The sequence below is a fragment of the Odocoileus virginianus genome, chromosome 4, assembly GCF_023699985.2.
Source record: "Odocoileus virginianus isolate 20LAN1187 ecotype Illinois chromosome 4, Ovbor_1.2, whole genome shotgun sequence".
NCBI classification, from domain to species: domain Eukaryota; kingdom Metazoa; phylum Chordata; class Mammalia; order Artiodactyla; family Cervidae; genus Odocoileus; species Odocoileus virginianus.
Window position 1 is genome coordinate 64,759,516 of NC_069677.1, and position 18,457 is coordinate 64,777,972.

At 34.2% G+C, this 18,457-nt stretch overlaps 1 protein-coding gene across 9 annotated transcripts in view; it reads right to left on the reverse strand.

The window, feature by feature from the left end:
• Nucleotides 1–18,457, reverse strand: part of TRPC1 (transient receptor potential cation channel subfamily C member 1) — a 59,748-nt gene that overhangs the window by 21,858 nt on the left and 19,433 nt on the right. For 6 of the 9 annotated variants that reach the window (XM_020887146.2, XM_020887144.2, XM_020887143.2 and 3 more), the window contains 4 exons: nt 16,000–16,202; nt 11,203–11,334; nt 9,208–9,403; nt 4,718–5,054 (listed from right to left, as the gene is read on the reverse strand). In XM_020887146.2, coding sequence (XP_020742805.1) covers nt 4,718–5,054; nt 9,208–9,403; nt 11,203–11,334; nt 16,000–16,202 — 868 coding nt within the window. Of the gene's footprint in view, nt 1–4,717; nt 5,059–8,569; nt 8,675–9,207; nt 9,404–11,202; nt 11,335–15,999; nt 16,203–18,457 lie in introns of those variants that run through there. The other 3 variants (XM_070466631.1, XM_070466634.1, XM_070466632.1) reach the window with 3 other exon arrangements.

Genomic DNA, 18,457 nt, shown 5'->3' on the forward strand with positions numbered 1-18,457 from the left:
TTCATAATATCTTAATTATACAGAACACATACTTTATGTACAAGATCATTTTTAAATATTTGCAGATCTGACACAGAAAATACTTTTTTAAAAATTCCATTTGGATGAGTTTTTATTTAAAATGAATAGGGACTTCCCTGGTGGTCCAGTGGCTAAGAGTCCGTACTCCCAATGCAGGGGGCCCAGGTTCAATCCCTGGTCAGGGAATTAGATCCCACATTCCACAACTAAAGATCCTTTATGCTGCAACTAAGAGCTGGCACAGCCAAATAAAAATATTTTAAAATTGAAAATAGATAAAAACTATCAAAAATGTTAAAGCAAATAACTTTAATGTTAAAGCAAATAAAATAACTTATTTTATTAACCCAAACACTGTAACACTAAAACACTAAACTAAGATGCTTACAGAAATAAGTGTTTTATTTCTGTAAAATGCAATATTATACCTAAATGGAACTCGACAAAAATTACAACATGGATTGGATAAGATTTTGATTTAAAAAAGGCAGATATATGAAAGAATATTAAGTACCACTGACAGGTACTTTCCCATCTCTTATGTAACACCCCACACCAAAATGAAGCTGATATACTTGATCTATTTCACATTTCTGAATTGGATTAGAAGAACATAACAATTTTAAACTATTATAAGCAATGCAATCACTACATAATCAATGGACTATATATACATATATAGAATTATTAATATTAGCAAAACTGTAATCCCATCATTTGGGGATTCCTCAAGGCTTACTCCTAGGTCCCCTCTTCTCATTTTATACTTTCTCAAGTGTCTCATGCATGCCCATAGTTTCATATACAACATATATATAGATTACGTGCATACTGCCAACTCACGCTTAAACTTCCTCTTGAATTCTAGACTATGAAATCAAAATAAAAAAATAGACTATGAAATCAACCAATTGGATGATTGATATCTCTCTTGAGTATCTCAAAGACTCTTTAACATATCCAAAACCACTCTCAGAATCTAGTCTCTCACAAATCCCCAAACTTAGTACTCTTCCAGAATACTTACATTGCTTAATAATGTCCCACCTCCTCTCCTCCTATACACACACACACACACACACACACACACACACACATATGGAAATATATATATGTATATGCTATATGTATATACATGTATGTATGTGATATGTATATATATGTGATATGTATATGTGGTATATATATATTTCCATGTTCTATTTGCTTTACTTTATAAATCTCTTGAGTCTGTTTCTTCCTCTCTTTTTCTATCACAACCATCCTAAGTTCAAGGTATCCATCAGCTTACTGCAACAGGCTCTTTACTGGTCTCCCTCCAGCTACTCTTGCCATAGCTCTTCCTCCCAACCCATTCTCTATACTGTAGCCAAAAGGATCTTGTCACTTACCCACTAAAAAAATCAGTGGTTTCCCACTGTTCTTAGTATTAAGTCAAAATTACTTAACATGGCCGACAAGGCTGTCCTGGGTCTAGTGCAAAATCCGTATCTATGGCTTCATCCTGAATTTCACTTCTCTTGCTCTCCTTGCTCCACCATTACTCAGTCCCTTCTTTGTGCCTCTTGCCACATGGTCCTTGAATACAACTTTTACATCAGCCGAGAATATTTTCTTTCCCAATTCTCCTAGAATAATTTTCTTTCCCAATTCTCCAAGTTGACTCCTATTTATTCTTTAAATTTTAGCTTATTTATCACTTCTTCAGGACAGCCTTCCCAATCCGCCAACTAGGTAAACAGCCCTTATAATATCCTTGCCCTCTTAGCTCCATGATCTTTACTTAGCAGCATTTAACTCATATATAATTATTTATCTGTGTGATTCTCAAGTTACTGTGTTTTTTAAAAATATTAGATCATAAGCACCATGCATGTTAGGCCATATCTGTTACTGCCTGTGCCAGGACAAAGCAGGTATATAACATTTCAAAATGTACCTTTTTGTAAGGGCTGTTCTATTATATTCCAACGATTAAAAAAAATACCTAACTAAATGGATACCATTAATAGTCTGCGGATTCAACAACACACTGTTTTCTTTTTTTACCTTGCTCTTTGTAATTCAACCCTATTTATTTTTCTGGAGGGTTAAGGAAAATAACAAAAAATAAATGTACAAAAGCCAGGTACCATGAGTCAGGAGTCACTGTACTCATTGCATGAAAAAGTAAACTGAACCAAGGAATGCCTTTAAACAAGCAGGCAAATGATTCCTACATGTTTTCTTACAGCAATTTCAGATCTATATATTTAAGTAAGACAGAGTGATCTAATGACACAACAGGTTCAGGAGACATCCTGGGCAAAGTTTATTCAGATCTAATTGTTTCAAAGCAGAAGCTGTGCTGTGAAAAATAAAATACTTTCAGGAATTTTACTGGATTAATTCACACTGTACTCTTCTACTGAGAAAGAATATGTTTAGAAAATTAATATTGTAGGTACATGTGTTTATGTGTGTATTCAATGTTATTGGAAACAAAGCCATTGTGATTAGAAAAGAGTAGCCATAGTTTTACATCTCTTATGAAATTCAATGATAACAGTAATATTTATGCTATCCAAAGAATGGGATGACTCTTTGACTTCAGTGAGTTTTTTACTCACTGCTAAGAAATATAAACTTTAATCTTACACAGAGCTGGCTACACTGAATCTTTACTTTACAAAACAAAGAAGATATTCTCTCTCTCTCACTTCATTTAAACAATAAATTACAGATAAATAATGTAAAATGTCCTTTCTTCACAACTAAGGTATATACAGCGATCTTTCAGAAATAGTTTAATAGAGGAAAGGTATTTCTTAAAAGATTCCTTTCAGTCTAACATACTCAATTAAAAAGAGAAACAAAGTTTACATTCAAAAGATCTACAATAATGCAGTTTGAAACCAAATATGACAAAGTATAAATTATTTCCTAAATTAAATACTGAATTTTAGATATGATAGTGAAATATTAGAAACAGGAAAATATTAACAAGAAGAAATTATTTAATTCTCTTTAACCTAAAGTTCAGATTACATTATTTTTATTATATCTACCTAATTTTAAACATTAATGCATCATGAATTGAATACTGCTAAAAGTAAAACTGATTTAAAGTCAAGTTACTTGAACTAATTTCCATATAAAATAAAAATCCCCAAATTCCTATGGGCTGATTCATGTTGATGTATGGCAAAAACCAACATAATACTGTAAAGCAATTATCCTTCAATTAAAAATAAATTAATTTTAAAAATCCCAAATACAAATTATTTTTATATCTAAAGAACTAAAAGTGAACATTGTAATTAATTTTTTTCAAATTATTTAATAACTGAAAGTCAGAACATATTAAGTAGAGCTTCATAACATTAAAAAAATGAAATCTCAACATTCCTTTTATTCTACAGCAAATAGTAAAAAAAAAAAAGGTGGGAAATGCTGAGGTTAAAAATAAGGTTGATGATCCAGAGGAAAATTAAGGAGATGTCATTAAAAGACCATAAATGGACAATGTAGTTATACCTCAACTCCCCTCCCCCCAGAACCCCTCTCAAAAAGGGCAAGGGCAATAAAAACTGCAGAAGGTCATTATTTATTTTATAGCATAATAGTTATAAAAAAACAATTTTCAGCTAATAAAATGTCTTTTTAAAAGACTGTTATTTCTAAAGAGATATGGCTATCATTGTAACGAACTGATTTACAGAGTGAGTCACCAGGGAATGCTTTAAATCCAAATTTAAGTAATGGTTCTATAATACAGATGGGCTTCCCCGATGCATCAGCAGTAAAGAATACGCCTACAATGCAGGAGACGTGGGTTTGATCCCTGGATCAGGAAGATACCCTGGAGGAGGAAATGGCAACCTACTCCAATATTCTTGCCTGGAAAATCCCATGGACAGAGAAGCCGGGAGGGCTACAATCCAGAGTCAGACATGACTGAGCAACTGAGCACAAACAGAGGTAAGGTAATGTGCATCTGTAAAAGTTCATAGGTTCTTAAAAGAAAACTAATGATATAACAAAATAGTTAACTCTTAAAATGCAACCAAGTATAAAATGTATTATATTTTAAAACACCTAAGAAAATGTTCATATTCTTATAACAAAAAAAATTCATCAGCAAAATCTGTCTTTAACAATCATGAACAATTTTAGAAACTGAGAATTTGTAGCTCCCATGTAATTAAATCATATGAAGAGATCTGCTTCCTTATTCTCAAGTTTAAGAACATTTATCTTTAAAAAAAAACATAACCTACGTCTCCAGTGATCATGTGCTTAGTCGCTCAGTCATGTCCGACTCTTTGCAACCCCTTGAACTGTAACCCGCCAGGCCCCTCTCTCCATGGGGATTGTCCAGGCAAGAATACTGGGAGTGGATTGCCATGCCCTCCTCCAGAGGATAGTCCCAACCCAGGTATTGAACCCAGGTCTCCCGCATTGCAGGCAGATTCTTTACCATCTAAGCCACCCCAAAACATGGAACGCTTCACGAATACAGCCATCTTCTCTGTATTGTTCCAATTTGAGTATATGTGCTGCCAAAGCAAGCACTCAATGATTATGGAAGTGTTCAAATTTTTGCTGTATAAACTGTGTAAAATTATAAGTTGAATGCAGTTTATAATGCCACCAACCAAGGGAGAATTAATGGGCTAAATAAACGCAGAACCTTTTAAACTAACTTGATACCTACCAATAATCCACAGTATAAGGAGATAGTCTATTCTTTCAAGGGCTGGCCCCATTGTGTTTTTCTTATCCTCATTGTAGACAAGAGAGTATAGATTTAGTAATAGTAGGAATGTGAAATATGATGCTCCATGAATAATAAATTTCATAAAAGGTGTGTGGATAATTCTGCCAAACTGAGATTTGGGAGCTATCAAATAACAAAGTGACAAAACTGGCCAAAAGATGCCAACTGTCAAAACAGTCATTATCTTCTTACAGGTAGGCTTACGACGGTAACCTGACATCTGTCCAAACCAAACAGTGTTCAGGAACTGCTGACAGTTGGACTGGGAAACAAACTGAAAAGGAAGCACACACACACAAGTAAAATATAACTTGTATATAGGATCCAATAGTGCTATTATTTAATTGATATTCAAAGTTTTAATTATGGTTTGAAATCAGTTCTATATAGTCCAGTTTATTTTTCTTATATGCAATAAAAGAGTGTAGTGGTTAAGAGCATAGACTCTGGAGCCAGATTATCTATTTTTAAATCCAGGCTCTGCCACTTACTTACTAAATGACCTTGAGCAAGTTTTTAAATCTCTCTCAGCCTCAAATTCTCCATCTATAAAATGAGGATAATAATAGTATCTAGTCAAACACTGGTTATGAGGATTAAATGTAAAGCTCTTAGAATAGTGCCTGGTCATAGCATGCATCACTGAAGTATTAGTGACTATTACCATCCTGCTTTACCCTGAGCCACCAAGGAAGCCCACTAGCCTACTTGCTGCTAACTGCTGCTAAGTCGCTTCAGTCGTGTCTGACTCTGTGCAACCCCATAGACAGCAGCCCACCAGGCTCTGCCGTCCCTGGGATTCTCCAGGCAAGAACACGAGTGGGTTGACATTTCCTTCTCCAGTACTAGCCTTCTTAGCCATTATGAAACACTTTATAAAGACTCATAACAGTGTTTATGAAATTTCAAAATTAACAAGCATAATCCACAGAAAGAGACTTCAGCCTAGAAAAATTAATGATTTCAGTTACAAGAAACCAACATGTCAAGCACAGCAAAGCAATTAAAGGCTAAACACCACATATATTTATGTTCCATGAAAACACTGAGAATTTCTTAAAATGTATTAAAGACGCTTTTAAATCCTCATAAAATGAAATTCTGTGTGAGAAGAAAAGGAAAAATGTTCCCAAATAAGGGGAAAATTCTGGTTCAAATACAGAAATTAATTTACTAAAATTTACAAAGATTCTTAGTTTGCAAAATTCAGAAGTAATATTTTCCCAATATAATGTTCTTGCTGGGAAGTATAAGTTAAGGATTCTGATGACTCTGGACTCAGTAATGTAATCAGGCTTGAAAATCATTGAAGTAAAGCACAAATGACCATAATATCATTCAGATATTCAATAACATTTGGTCAATGTTCTGTTTTAAAATGATTCATCCCAAGACAGAATATGATTTATAGAATGCAACAGTGTACTTAAAAAACCTGGACAGAGTTTTGTTGTTCATTGTGCTTATCAAGAAATTTCCTAATAAGCCATGCCTACTTTTGGTAATTAATATTTGTCCTTCTGCTTAGCTTTCAGTGTTGTTACGAAATTGTTAATTTGTCCCTCAAAAGGAACTATCAGGGAGAAAAATACAGCTTTTCTTCCCATCAATTACCCAGTTTGGTAGCATCCCAAATTCAGTGGTTTCATCCTTCCCCCAAGTATCAAAGCAATCTCAGGACTGACTGCTGCCCTCGTCATCTCTCTACGCAATGATGATTTAATTAACCATAATGTTAAATATGTAACTGGAAGAAATTTCAATTGGAGATATTCTAAATCTGTGGTGGTTTTAAAATATAGACACAAATTCTTTGATACTCTTCTCATCAACAATGGAGAGGCTACCAATATTTCCTACCCTTCAATTCACCAAGGCTGTTATTGCTTTAACAAGTAGATTCTGGAAGAAGTGACGCTATGTGAATTCTGAAGGCTGGTCTTAAAAGGACATTCAGCTTCCACCTTGTCTGGGAAACACTTGCTCTTGGAGCCAAAAGATGGCATATAAAACGTCCCCCTGCCCTGAAGCCACCAGCCTACAAAGAAGCTGAGGCTACATGTAGCCACTCTGATTAACCCTCAGAGGCTTCTCAGACCATCTCCTTGCAGCGAGCAAACCATGAGGGCCATACTCTTCCATGGTTCCAGTCCTGAGCTCTCAGGAGGACTGCCCTCAATGGACCCAGCCTACTGAGCATCCTGCCCACTCAGAGCTCCCTGTCTGAGACCTCAGGTGCTGCTCAAGCACCAGGCATATGAGTGAAGAAACCTCCCAAATAACTGTGGCTGAGATCATTGACATGGTGAAGCAGAGACAAATCAACCTTGCTGTGCCCTTTCCTAATTCCTGACCTCAAGAGGTTTGTGACCTCACAAAACTCAAGAGTGTAATAAAATGATCATGAAATTATCACAAAATGACTCTGAAGTATTGTTTTATGCCACTTGAGTATCAGGGCAGTTTGTTATTCAGGATGTAGCACCAGAATAAAATATATCAACTACTGGAGAAAATACTATCTTTCCCTTTGATTATATTTAGAAATCCAATATAAAAAACTAATTTATATTTCATTCATTTTTAAAATTATAGAATATCTTCCTCCCAACTAAAAGTTGGGATACTTTTGGAATACTCCTTATTCCTTTTCTCTAATCTTCTTTAGAATGGAACATTTGGTTATCCTCTATAAATTCTTCAGGTATATATATATATATATATATATATATATATATATACATATACCTCATTAGGAAACTTCCTTAGTTTTTCTCCCCTTACCAGGGTAATCTTGGTTTTTTTCCACCTTTCTTTGAGATTCCTTTTCCAATCACTTAAGTTGATTTTGTATTTTGCTCTATCTTTTCTGTTATTTTCTAGTATTTCATGTCTATTTTAGGTTGTGGAACACAAAAGTAAATAAACATAAGATCTATTCAAATGTATATTAGAAGAAGATTATATCAGAGTTCTCTGTTTTTAGGTATACACATTAACATTGTATTTCCTTCTTAAGCCACATAGGTATATTATTGATTTATAATCTTATAGCTGCTGCTGCTGCTAAGTCACTTCAGTTGTGTCCGACTCTGTGCGACCCCATTCCTGGGATTCTTCAGGCAAGAACACTGGAGTGGGTTGCCATTTCCTTCTCCAATGCACAAAAGTGAAAAGTGAAAGTGAAGTCGCTCAGTCATGTCTGACTCTTCGCAACCCCATGGACTGCAGCCTACCAGGCTCCTCCGTCCATGGGATTTTCCAGGCAAGAGTACTGGAGTGGGGTGCCATTGCCTTCTCCGAATCTTACAGCTACCTAGATACAAATTCTTACACTTAATTTTTTTTCCTATGAATGTTCTACCTTAAGTAAGAAACCTCAGAGTACTAGAAAAAGTATAGGATTTGAAGCCAGAGATCTGAATGAGAAATATAATATCTAGGTAATCTTAAAGTAATATCTTAAAATTCCTATATCAGTCTCTCAAGTCACAAAGCTATTCGGCAGCTCAAACTGTCAACCAAGATAATAAAAAACTCTGCTCCAAGCACCAAAGGTCCTATATCTTGCCTTCTACCATAATCTATTTTGGGCCCCATTTTTATATTAATATAATTGTGATAAGCAAGTTTTACCCCAACATCTATATTGATAATAAGAATAATGGGTCTTAGAAGCAATACCTTAAAAGTATCATACGCCAGCACTCCCCACCTGAACATCATTGTCTGCATATCAACATCCATGTCTATTAAGTTATCTCAAAAAATGAAATTAAAAATGCATACCTTCCTTCTTCAAGTTCCTGAATCATATGCATGTGAGTGTATGGGGAGTAGAAATAGGTATTTCCCTTAATAGGAAGGGATGATGCCAGAAGAGCCAGATTCAACTTAGTTATCATAGCATACGTCTCTCCACCTTTGGGTTTCACAATGAATTAACAAATAAGAATAAGGAACATAATATCTGATGCTTTTATTTTTAAACAGAAAGGCCCTGTATCTGTAGAAAGGACTATTTATAACTAGATTAATAATATGAACTCATAACAGACAAAACACAAGGTGGAAACTGCATTAGGAAGGCATTTACTATTCAAAATCTTACCTGCATAGCTACTATTTAGCAAAAACATTACATTAATATCCATACTGTTATTATTGTTAAAAATAATAGCAACTACCATTTATTGAGTACTTGCTTAAAGGTAATACTCATTGTACTAAACTCTTTAAGTATGCATATCCTTAATTAATTCTTAAAACTAAAGCTCAGACAGATTCAATAACTTTCCCAAGGACACACAGTTTTTATGAAGCAGAACTAGGATCTCAATGTAGATGTATTGCTCCAAAGCCTTTGCCCTGAGCCACTAGACCACTGTGGAGGAAATAATTTAAATATATCACAGAAAACTTCATACCTCCTTTTGGTTATATTTGATAGCAAGTTTTAGACGACTTAAGTTCATTCTTTCTTCTAGTAATCCCCGTTTGTCAAGAGGCTCATCACTGGATGTATGGTTTAGGATAACTTCTAATTCACGTGAATTCCGGGCTTGGGCAAGCAAATCTTTAGCAAACATTTTACATTGCCGGGCTAGTTCCTCATAATCATTCCTGCAAAGTGCACAGTCTATTATTAGAAATGCCACTTCCATCTTCTAATTAAGGTGTTTTCACAAGAAATATTACTCAATAACATTTTAATTCTGACAGTGCTACACATCTTAAGTCATTTTGTGCTGTCAAAGGAACCTGCTGGTACATAAATCCCCCACAGCTTTGGGGAAAACTGTAACACAATTGTGTTCTCTGCATTCACACTGATAATCTCAGATAAGCAAAGTGTTTTCTTATATATATTGATATTCCTAGAAATTCTGATAATATTTTCAACATGTTCTTCATTTAACTCATTTGCCTTTATTCTCTATAAGTTCTATATAAAATTCTGTATATCTTTCTTTTATATTATTTATCTAAACAATAAATAATAATATTTTGATGCTATCCAATAAATATATTATATGATTTTTAACCAGAATTTTTTTCTATGATAGTTTGAAACGTGTTTACACTACTTTTGATAACAAAATAGTATTGTTTCATTTTTAAGATGCTCCTTTGAACAAAATTCAAGTTAGAAAGAAACACTGAAACATTCCTAGTACAGAATCACTATTCCTTGAAACTTAGGACTTACCTGCTTATTAAAGGCAAGCCTAAATCACTTGTGAGAAACTAAGAAGTTTTAATAGACAATTCTTTATAAAATATCAATTATGTTAAGCTTAAGCCTGAGTGGAACAACTTAAGAATAAAGTTAGAAATAAATAGTTATGAAACAATTGGGATCAGATTTCAGAAACTAATTTTTTATTCAGTGTTTTTAAAGTAAAAGGAAGAGAAAATATGAAGAATTTCTCAATGATTAATTTTCTATTCAATGGGGTTTTCCATGAACTGGCTGCATAAAGTTATAACTCAAAGAACTAAAAACTTTTCCTTACTGGCTAATATTTTTTCTTCTATTCTTTGCATTTGCTGCTGCTGCTGCTAAGTCACTTCGGTCGTGTCCGACTCTGTGCAACCCCATCCCTGAGATTCTCCAGGCAAGAACACTGGAGTGGGTTGCCATTTCCTTCTCCAACGCATAAAAGTGAAAAGTGAAAGTAAAGTCACTCAGTCATGTCCGACTCTTCGTGACCCCATGGACTGCAGCCTACCAGGCTCCTCCATCCATGGGATTTTCCAGGCAAGAGTACTGGAGTGGGGTGCCATTGCCTTCTCCGTTCTTTGCATTTACTACATAACCAAAACTACCTAAGTTTGGTAGAATAAGTAGCTGAATTTCTTTAACAAAGTATTATCTACTTCTTAGTCTAGGAATTTAATTGTAGTCTTATCTAATTAGTTTTATGTCTACATGTTACATTTCTCCTACTAGAAAATCTCACCAAACAGGGAAATGGGACAATGTCTGGGTGTTTGAAATGTACCTGACATACAAAAAAGCATTCAATATGCTTCTGAAAGTTATGAAGGGCTGGGCTCCAAGGATGGTATAGAATCTGGAAACGAGGAAAGACAGCAGTTATAAGTTTGCTCTTGTTTATAGCTACCATTCCCTTTATTCTTCACATTGCCCTAGAATGCCTCTGGTAACATTGAACAAAGTAGGGATTTAAGGGTGGGTGGAAGAGTGGAAGAGCGAAGATGGGGAAAGAGTGACCTAAGTGATACTAGGATCTACTCCACTGAGAAAAAAGGAAAATCCTAAGTACGTGGCAGCAAGGCCTGATCATTTTGGATCAAATGTAAATAAACATTAAGTGAGAATTTGGCCTATGAGAAAACTCATGCTGAAAATATTCTGGAAAAAAGAGAGAGAATTTACAATTTCCATTTATTCCCACCTGAATTCCACCTCCACGAGGCTTAGTTCTTTTAAATCAGCACTAAGTTCAAACGCTCTCAGAATAGGATCCTCCTCTGTTAACATTATTAGAGCTGGACTAGCCAAGCAGCGATATATATCAAGACGAAACCTGGGATAAAATTTGATTCCATTATGTAAAACATTTATTATATACATGTGATTAGTATTTTTAACCTATAATTTTCATAAATTTAAAGTATGATAAAATTAAAAGAAAATAAAACAGCGATAAATTTACTTTAATATGCTACATATATATAACATATGACTCATTCAATCAGGTTATTTTTGAAAGACATTTTCAAATCTTAAGAATAAAATCATTCATTTATGCCTAATTTCCAGCTAATAGAAAAGTATTCCCTTTACCTTCCATGAACTAATTAATGTTCCTATTCAATATCTAACAGGAACCAAATCAAAAAAGTTTTGCTATTATTCTTTCATTTATAAACATATAATTCTTAATTTAAAATTTGGTAACTATTATATATTCTCACTTTTAAACAAAAATTTAATATATGCCTGCTTCTTTTAAAAAAGCAAGCAGTTTAGAAACATAATGCTCTGCAATTTTTCTTCTTCCACCAAGTATACTCCTCAAACATAGTCACATTTCAGAGAATTGTGAAAAATCTTTCCTGCTATTTTCTAGTCATACACAAAAGTACTCAGACATAATGTATACAGGGACAATTATTTCTATGTCACTACATACAGAGTCACCTCATTATTTCCTAAAACTGGATGGTTTTCCATTTAACGGCAGTCCAACCTAATGGAAATTTAGGTTGCTTCTAATTTTTTACTTCAATTAATAATTATTCTTTAGTTCATATATCCTTTGCAAACTCAGAATTGCTGGAAAAAATGGCACGTGTATCTTAAAATCTGGAGGATGTTTCCAAAGCACAAACAATAAGGAAAGCTCTCCCCACCCCCCACATCTTCATGCTGCCACCCTAAAGGATGAAAAATGGAATTTTAGGAGTTGTATTACTTTAAATTTCTCTAAAAGCTTAAGCATCCTTTCATGTTTACTCTTCATTATAGTTCTGTAAACTATCTGTTCATTTGTAGTTCCCTATTTTTCTGGTGATTTTTTAAAAAAAATTCATCAATTTGTAAAATCTCTTTATATATCAAAGAAATTAGCCCTCTGTCTAGTCAAAAGTGTTTTAAATACTTTTCCCCAGTTGGTTGGTTGTCTCTTTACTTTGCAATGGAATTTTTCTGTATAAAAATTTAAAACTTTTATGAAATAAATTTATTGAACTATTCCTTATTTAACTGCTAGGTCTCATGTCTTAGACACAGAAATAGGCTCTATATAATGCATTTTTAAGAAAACAATACTTATAAAATCCAACTTTGATCTAGCTATTTAATAAAGAAGTACCATTATTTTATCTTAAGTAAGGATTTCTAAAGGGGTATTTGGCTATACCAAAACTGCTCCAAAAACTTGAGAAAAAAATATATACAATTAAGCAACTAATTTGTTTCCATCATTATGTCTGTAGTAATTTTTTATGGTAATTAATTTTAGCAGGTTGTTTGTAAAAATGACTTTTGTATTAACCTACATTATCACGTCTAAAAATATGGATTAGGGACATAATGCACAGAAAAACTGCTTGTATTGGTGGCAAACAAGTGGCTGTATAACAATGAAGTGCCATAGTATGGAAAGCAATTAGATAGAATCAGAAAAATAATGAGGCTGCACCACTTTATAAAATCTGTCTTTTTGGGCATAGAGAATAGATTTGTGGTTGACAAGGTGGCGGGGGGGGGGGAGAAGATGGACTGGGAGTTTGGGGGTGGTAGATGCAAACTACTATATGTAGAATGGATTAACAACAAAGTCCTCCTGTTGAGCACAGGGAACTATATTCAATACCCTCTGAGAAACCATAAAGAAAAGAATATAAAAAACAATGTACATATGTGCATCTCTGAGTCACACTGGTGTATAGCTAATATCAGTATCATGTTATAAATCAACTATACTTCAGTAAATGAAAATAAAATAAAATCTGACATTTTGGTATTCAAACACTATCAAAAGTAGTTGTGGAATATAAAGAGATCAATGATTTTACTGCACAAAAATACGCATAAAATGGACAAAATCATTTTTTAAAAAATCAACTATTTTGGGTCACTCAAAATTATCTATTGAGAATCAATTACTGGAAAACTACCAGAACTTCAGGCAGGAATGGGTGGAACCTGTGGCCTTCTTGCCTAAGGCCACATCCATCATCTCTGACTTCAGTTCATTTAAGGAGAACTGTAGTTTTCCATTTTGAAACTGGTAAAATCTGTACCTCTATGCTAACGGGGTATAAATCAATTCGTTTGGAGGTAAAAATCTACAGCTCTGCTGGCTGAAAGGACTGGACTTAGTACAGATGACCAAGGAAAACCTGCAGCTTTTTGTAAGACCAAGTTTGCAGGTTGAGGTGAGGGAAACAGTGGACCGAACAGAAATTTAATAGGGAGATCTTGGAAACGAGAAAAGATATACAAAGTCTCCACAAATTCCTGGCTGACTAAAAAATTAGGCACGTGTGCAGAGCATCAGGAAGTCTGGTAAAAAGAAAAAGACAAGGAACTCTTAAGAAATGGCTGCAACTTTGAATGCATTCCCCAACTAATCCGCAGATTGTTTGTTCATGCTTTATATTCCATAAACGAGTGAAAACATACAGTATTTGTCCTTCTCCATCTGACTTGTTTCATTTAGCATAAAGCTCTCAAGGTCTAACCATATTGTTACAAATGGAAAGACGGTATCACCTAGCACTGCATCATCTCTGAAATTTAAAAACCAGTATCTCACAAATACAGACTGCCTCTCTTCCTTATTGATTGTATACTGGCTCTTCAACTCCCCTGAAACCTTTACCTATCTCCTTTTTTGTCAACTTTTTTTTCTCCTGCAGCTCTGCTTAGCAATTCCTGAAAATGACTTTAGTCAGAGCTCTTTTGACATTTGCTATAACTGTTTTCTCAAACATCAATAACAAATTCTCTCAAAGCCTTCAACAAATACACCAAACCACTTGCAGTTCCCTAAATAAACCACATTCATGTACTGTGTAAAATGCCTTTTACCTTTTAATATTTATTCATACTTAAACACTGAGCTCAAGCCACAGCTCCTCTAAAAGCTTTCAGAACAAGCTTTTTCACACCTCAAATCAAAGCGGTGTTGTGTTCTCTCCAGCCTCAAACCCCATCTCCAAATGCTTACACCACACATAAGCATACTATTGGAAAATAATTTATATTTAACATTAATAAAGGATCTTAATACTTAGTTCCCTGATCAGGGATTGAACCTTCGTCTTTGGCAGTGGAAGCGTGGTGTCCTAACCACTGGATTGCCAGGGAATTTCTCATAGACTAGTCATTTTAAAGCTAAAAAGTTAGATAAATTGCTATAGCTGGGCTTCCCTGGTGGCTCAGTGGTAAAGAATCTGCCTGCCCATGTAAGGGACAGGGGCTAATTCCTTGATCCAAGAAGATCTATATGCCATGGAGCAACTAAGCCTGTGCGCCACAACTACTGAGCCTGCTGCTCTAGAACCTGCGAGTAGTAACTACTGAGCCCACAGGCCGCAACCACTGAAGCCTGACTGCCCTGGAGCCCATGCTCCAACAAGAGAAGCCACCACAGTGAGCAGCCTGTGCGGGTAGCCCCGGCTTCCCACAACTAAGAGAAAGCCCACGTGTAGCAACGAGGACGCAGCACAGTCAAATAAATAAAATTATTTTTTAAATTGTTTTTAACATTGCCATAACTATCAACCAGATCTTATCAAATAGAAACACAGATCTCATCGCAAAATTGACGAAAATAGAAAAAATTTTCAGTACAATCTCTGTAAGTAAACATTAAATTGATTCCCAAGGGACTTTTCCAATTTATGGATTTGTGACTATCTGTTGATCCACCAAAGATCTGTTCTTAAGGAGAGAAATGAGGTAAGGTAGATGGCTCACAGCTTTAAAGCTAATTTCATACATACTGTATAAGAAGCCTTAACTAGAAAACACTGACAACAGATGGCCTGGGACTTCCAACCACATTTTCTATAGTAAAAGCTTTATCTGACACTATCTCAACTACATTTGACCACTGTAAATATAATATATACATAAAGGCTATGCTGAAAATGAGACTTTCAAGTCTAGCCCAAAACCACACATGTTATACAACATGCACATGTGTGATCTTGCTCAACCTGTCCAGGAAGAGATACTTTCTTGAGTTCATTCACTCCTCAGTTGTTAATATTTTTGACTGGGGAGAATGGGAAGGGAAGAGAAAAAGACTTAAATATTGTGTGAGAGGGGACAAAGAGGCATAACAGGCTGAGTATTTAGTTAGATAGGTAACAATATTCATTTTCTTATAAATAAGATAGGAAGTAGTTTCCTTTATCCCTTCCACTACTTGGAAATTCTTTTAGATTAATATACCCTGCTTCTAAAAAGCAAATAGTGACCCTATCTCTGACCAGCAGAATTATGAGATAAACCTTATTTATAATCTGAAAAGTTTTCCTGCTTATTCATCATTTAGTAAACATTTCTTTAAAATATGGAACTCATTGTATTAAGCAAAGGAGCTAGAAGTTTGGCTTTCATTACTCATTGCAATATCAGATTTCTTAGAAGTCTAAACAGAACAACAATAAAAACTGTATTGACATATACCTTACTGCATCACACATCTTAATTTAAATCTTAATTTTCTGACCTGGAATGTCGGAGGCTGTCCTTTTTGTTTTTTGCAGAACACAATGTACATTCACAGCCAACTGCATGGGGCTTAGGTAGAGATACATCCTGTTTTAACAGCATTGTAAGAATTTCATAGTTGTTACGATGAGCAGCTAAAATGACAGGTGCAACATCCATAGTTGTTGAATACTCAGGATTCTGAATTCTCTCCATTAGTTTCTGAAAAATATTTATATAACATCAAAAAGTTCTTATTTGTGACATCAAAAAAACACTTATCTAAAGAATGTAATGAACAAAAGACACAAAGAATATAAAAATTATTTTGAGAAATATAATCACATTTTACTAGGATTAAATCTTTTTTGAAACCTCAAAACAACTTTAGTTAGTAAATGCAGTATAATCATGAGAGACAAAATCTTCACTAGGAAATATTCATATAGCCAGAGTTTTGTTTTCCTAACAAAGAAGTGTGGATATCTGGAGAAATACTTTAGGAAAAAGTGTTTCATTTTCACAAGATTATGGAAACATGCATGACAAGGATAAAGAACAAGAATTTTAGAAAGAGAATATAATGGAAAAACAGCAGTGTTAAAAATAGGCAAAGTATAAAGGCATGAGAAAAAAAATTTTATATCCACCTCTACAACAAAACCTTGCCACATTGATAGCAATGAAGTTACTTGTAAAGAATAATAGGAGGCACTCTTTATTTTGCCTAATTCTCTACATATTTTCAAACACCACTTATACTACTTCCTGTTACAAATGCACAAAAACACCAACAATCATAGTTCCTGGAACCGTTAGGCAGTTTATATTTATTATCTCATTGAATTCCCACAATAGCCTGCAAAATTGAGCATTATAATCCCCACGAAGAAACTGAGGCTCAGAGAAGTTAATGTGCCCGAGCTATACAACAAAGTGGCAAAGTGTAGATAGAACCCAGGTGTCTGGTCCTCTGGAGGCTGAGCTCCTTTCACTACATGGGCTCATGCTTGGTGACTGCATAACATGAGGAAAGAAACATCAGTAAATAAGAGCCAGGTAAAGTAAATAAGGTTGACTATATTAGGACTGCTGTATATTCTTTCTAATACTTAACACTTTTTCACAGATGTTTTCCTGTGAGCTGTTTTGATTCCATAGTATAAGCTCATCAAGTTCACAGTTAATTTTTGTAATTTTTACTAACATTGTTAATAGTACACACATTATAAAATACCTGAAAAATATACAAAAACAGAAAGAATAAAAATACCCATATTTCTACTACCTTAAAACATTTTATAGTACTTGTTTTTAATCTTTTTGCCACCACACCTGCTTTTAAGGGCAACTTCAAAGAAGCTATAACAAAGACTCTTCTGGAAAAAATTTTTTTGTACAGAATTTTGCATGCAATTTAAGGAAGTTCATAGACTCTATTTTCAAGGTATTTTATTTTGCTACTATAAATACTACTACCACAAACATCTTTTTGAATACAGCTTTTTCAAACTTTAGGATTATCTCATTAACATAGAACCCTTGAAGTAGAATTATAGGTCTAAAGGCCATGAACAATTTTGATGCTTCCAATACGTATTATCAAGACCTTTTAATAGTTTACATTACTAATAATACAGGAATGTACCCACACACTAAGATTTCCTCACCAGCACTGGGCATGATCATTCCCAATTTATGAGCAAAAAAACTATCATGAATATTAATTTACTTTTCTTTGATTACTGGTACATTTTATTATTTTCTGACTTTTTTTTTCCTTCTTTTATGAACAGTTTGTGTATATACTTCCCTTCTATTTATTGGGGTCTTCAAATTAATGAATTTATTTAAAAATTACAGAAAAATCTATAAAAATTTACTCCATTCCCCTTCATTACAAAAGAAGAGGTTATAAAGAGGAAGAAGTCATATTTAATCTCTAATGAAAAAAATGGTCCTTATTTTTCCCATGAGACATACGTAACTATGTGAAAAACAGACATAGATGATTAAAATTCCTATTTTCATTGTGCAAAATATAATCTACATACTATTAAAAATAACCTGTATTTGAAAGTCAAACTTTATAAAAAAACAGTTTTGATAAGCCAAGAATATAGAAAGAATTCACTGAGGTGACAAATTTTTAAAGTATATAAAAATACTTGACATTGCCTGTCTAGAGGTAATCAACCTGCTAAAAAGTGATCTTGCTGTCACTAGAAGTATTCAAAGCAAAGGCTGGATAACCATTTTTGTTAGAGACACTGAAAAGTGTTCTCTTACTGAGTGGGTGAGGACTGCCTGGCCTTACAACTCAAGATCCGATTGGCAGTGGTAATGGTGATGAAATAATATCAGTCAGTTGCTCCAATACCCTGGGACTCTACACTCAACCTCCTCAAGGGAATAAAAGGGTTAAAAGGTTAGAAGGTTGAACAGGTAGGGATATCAAAATATATATATACTAGTAA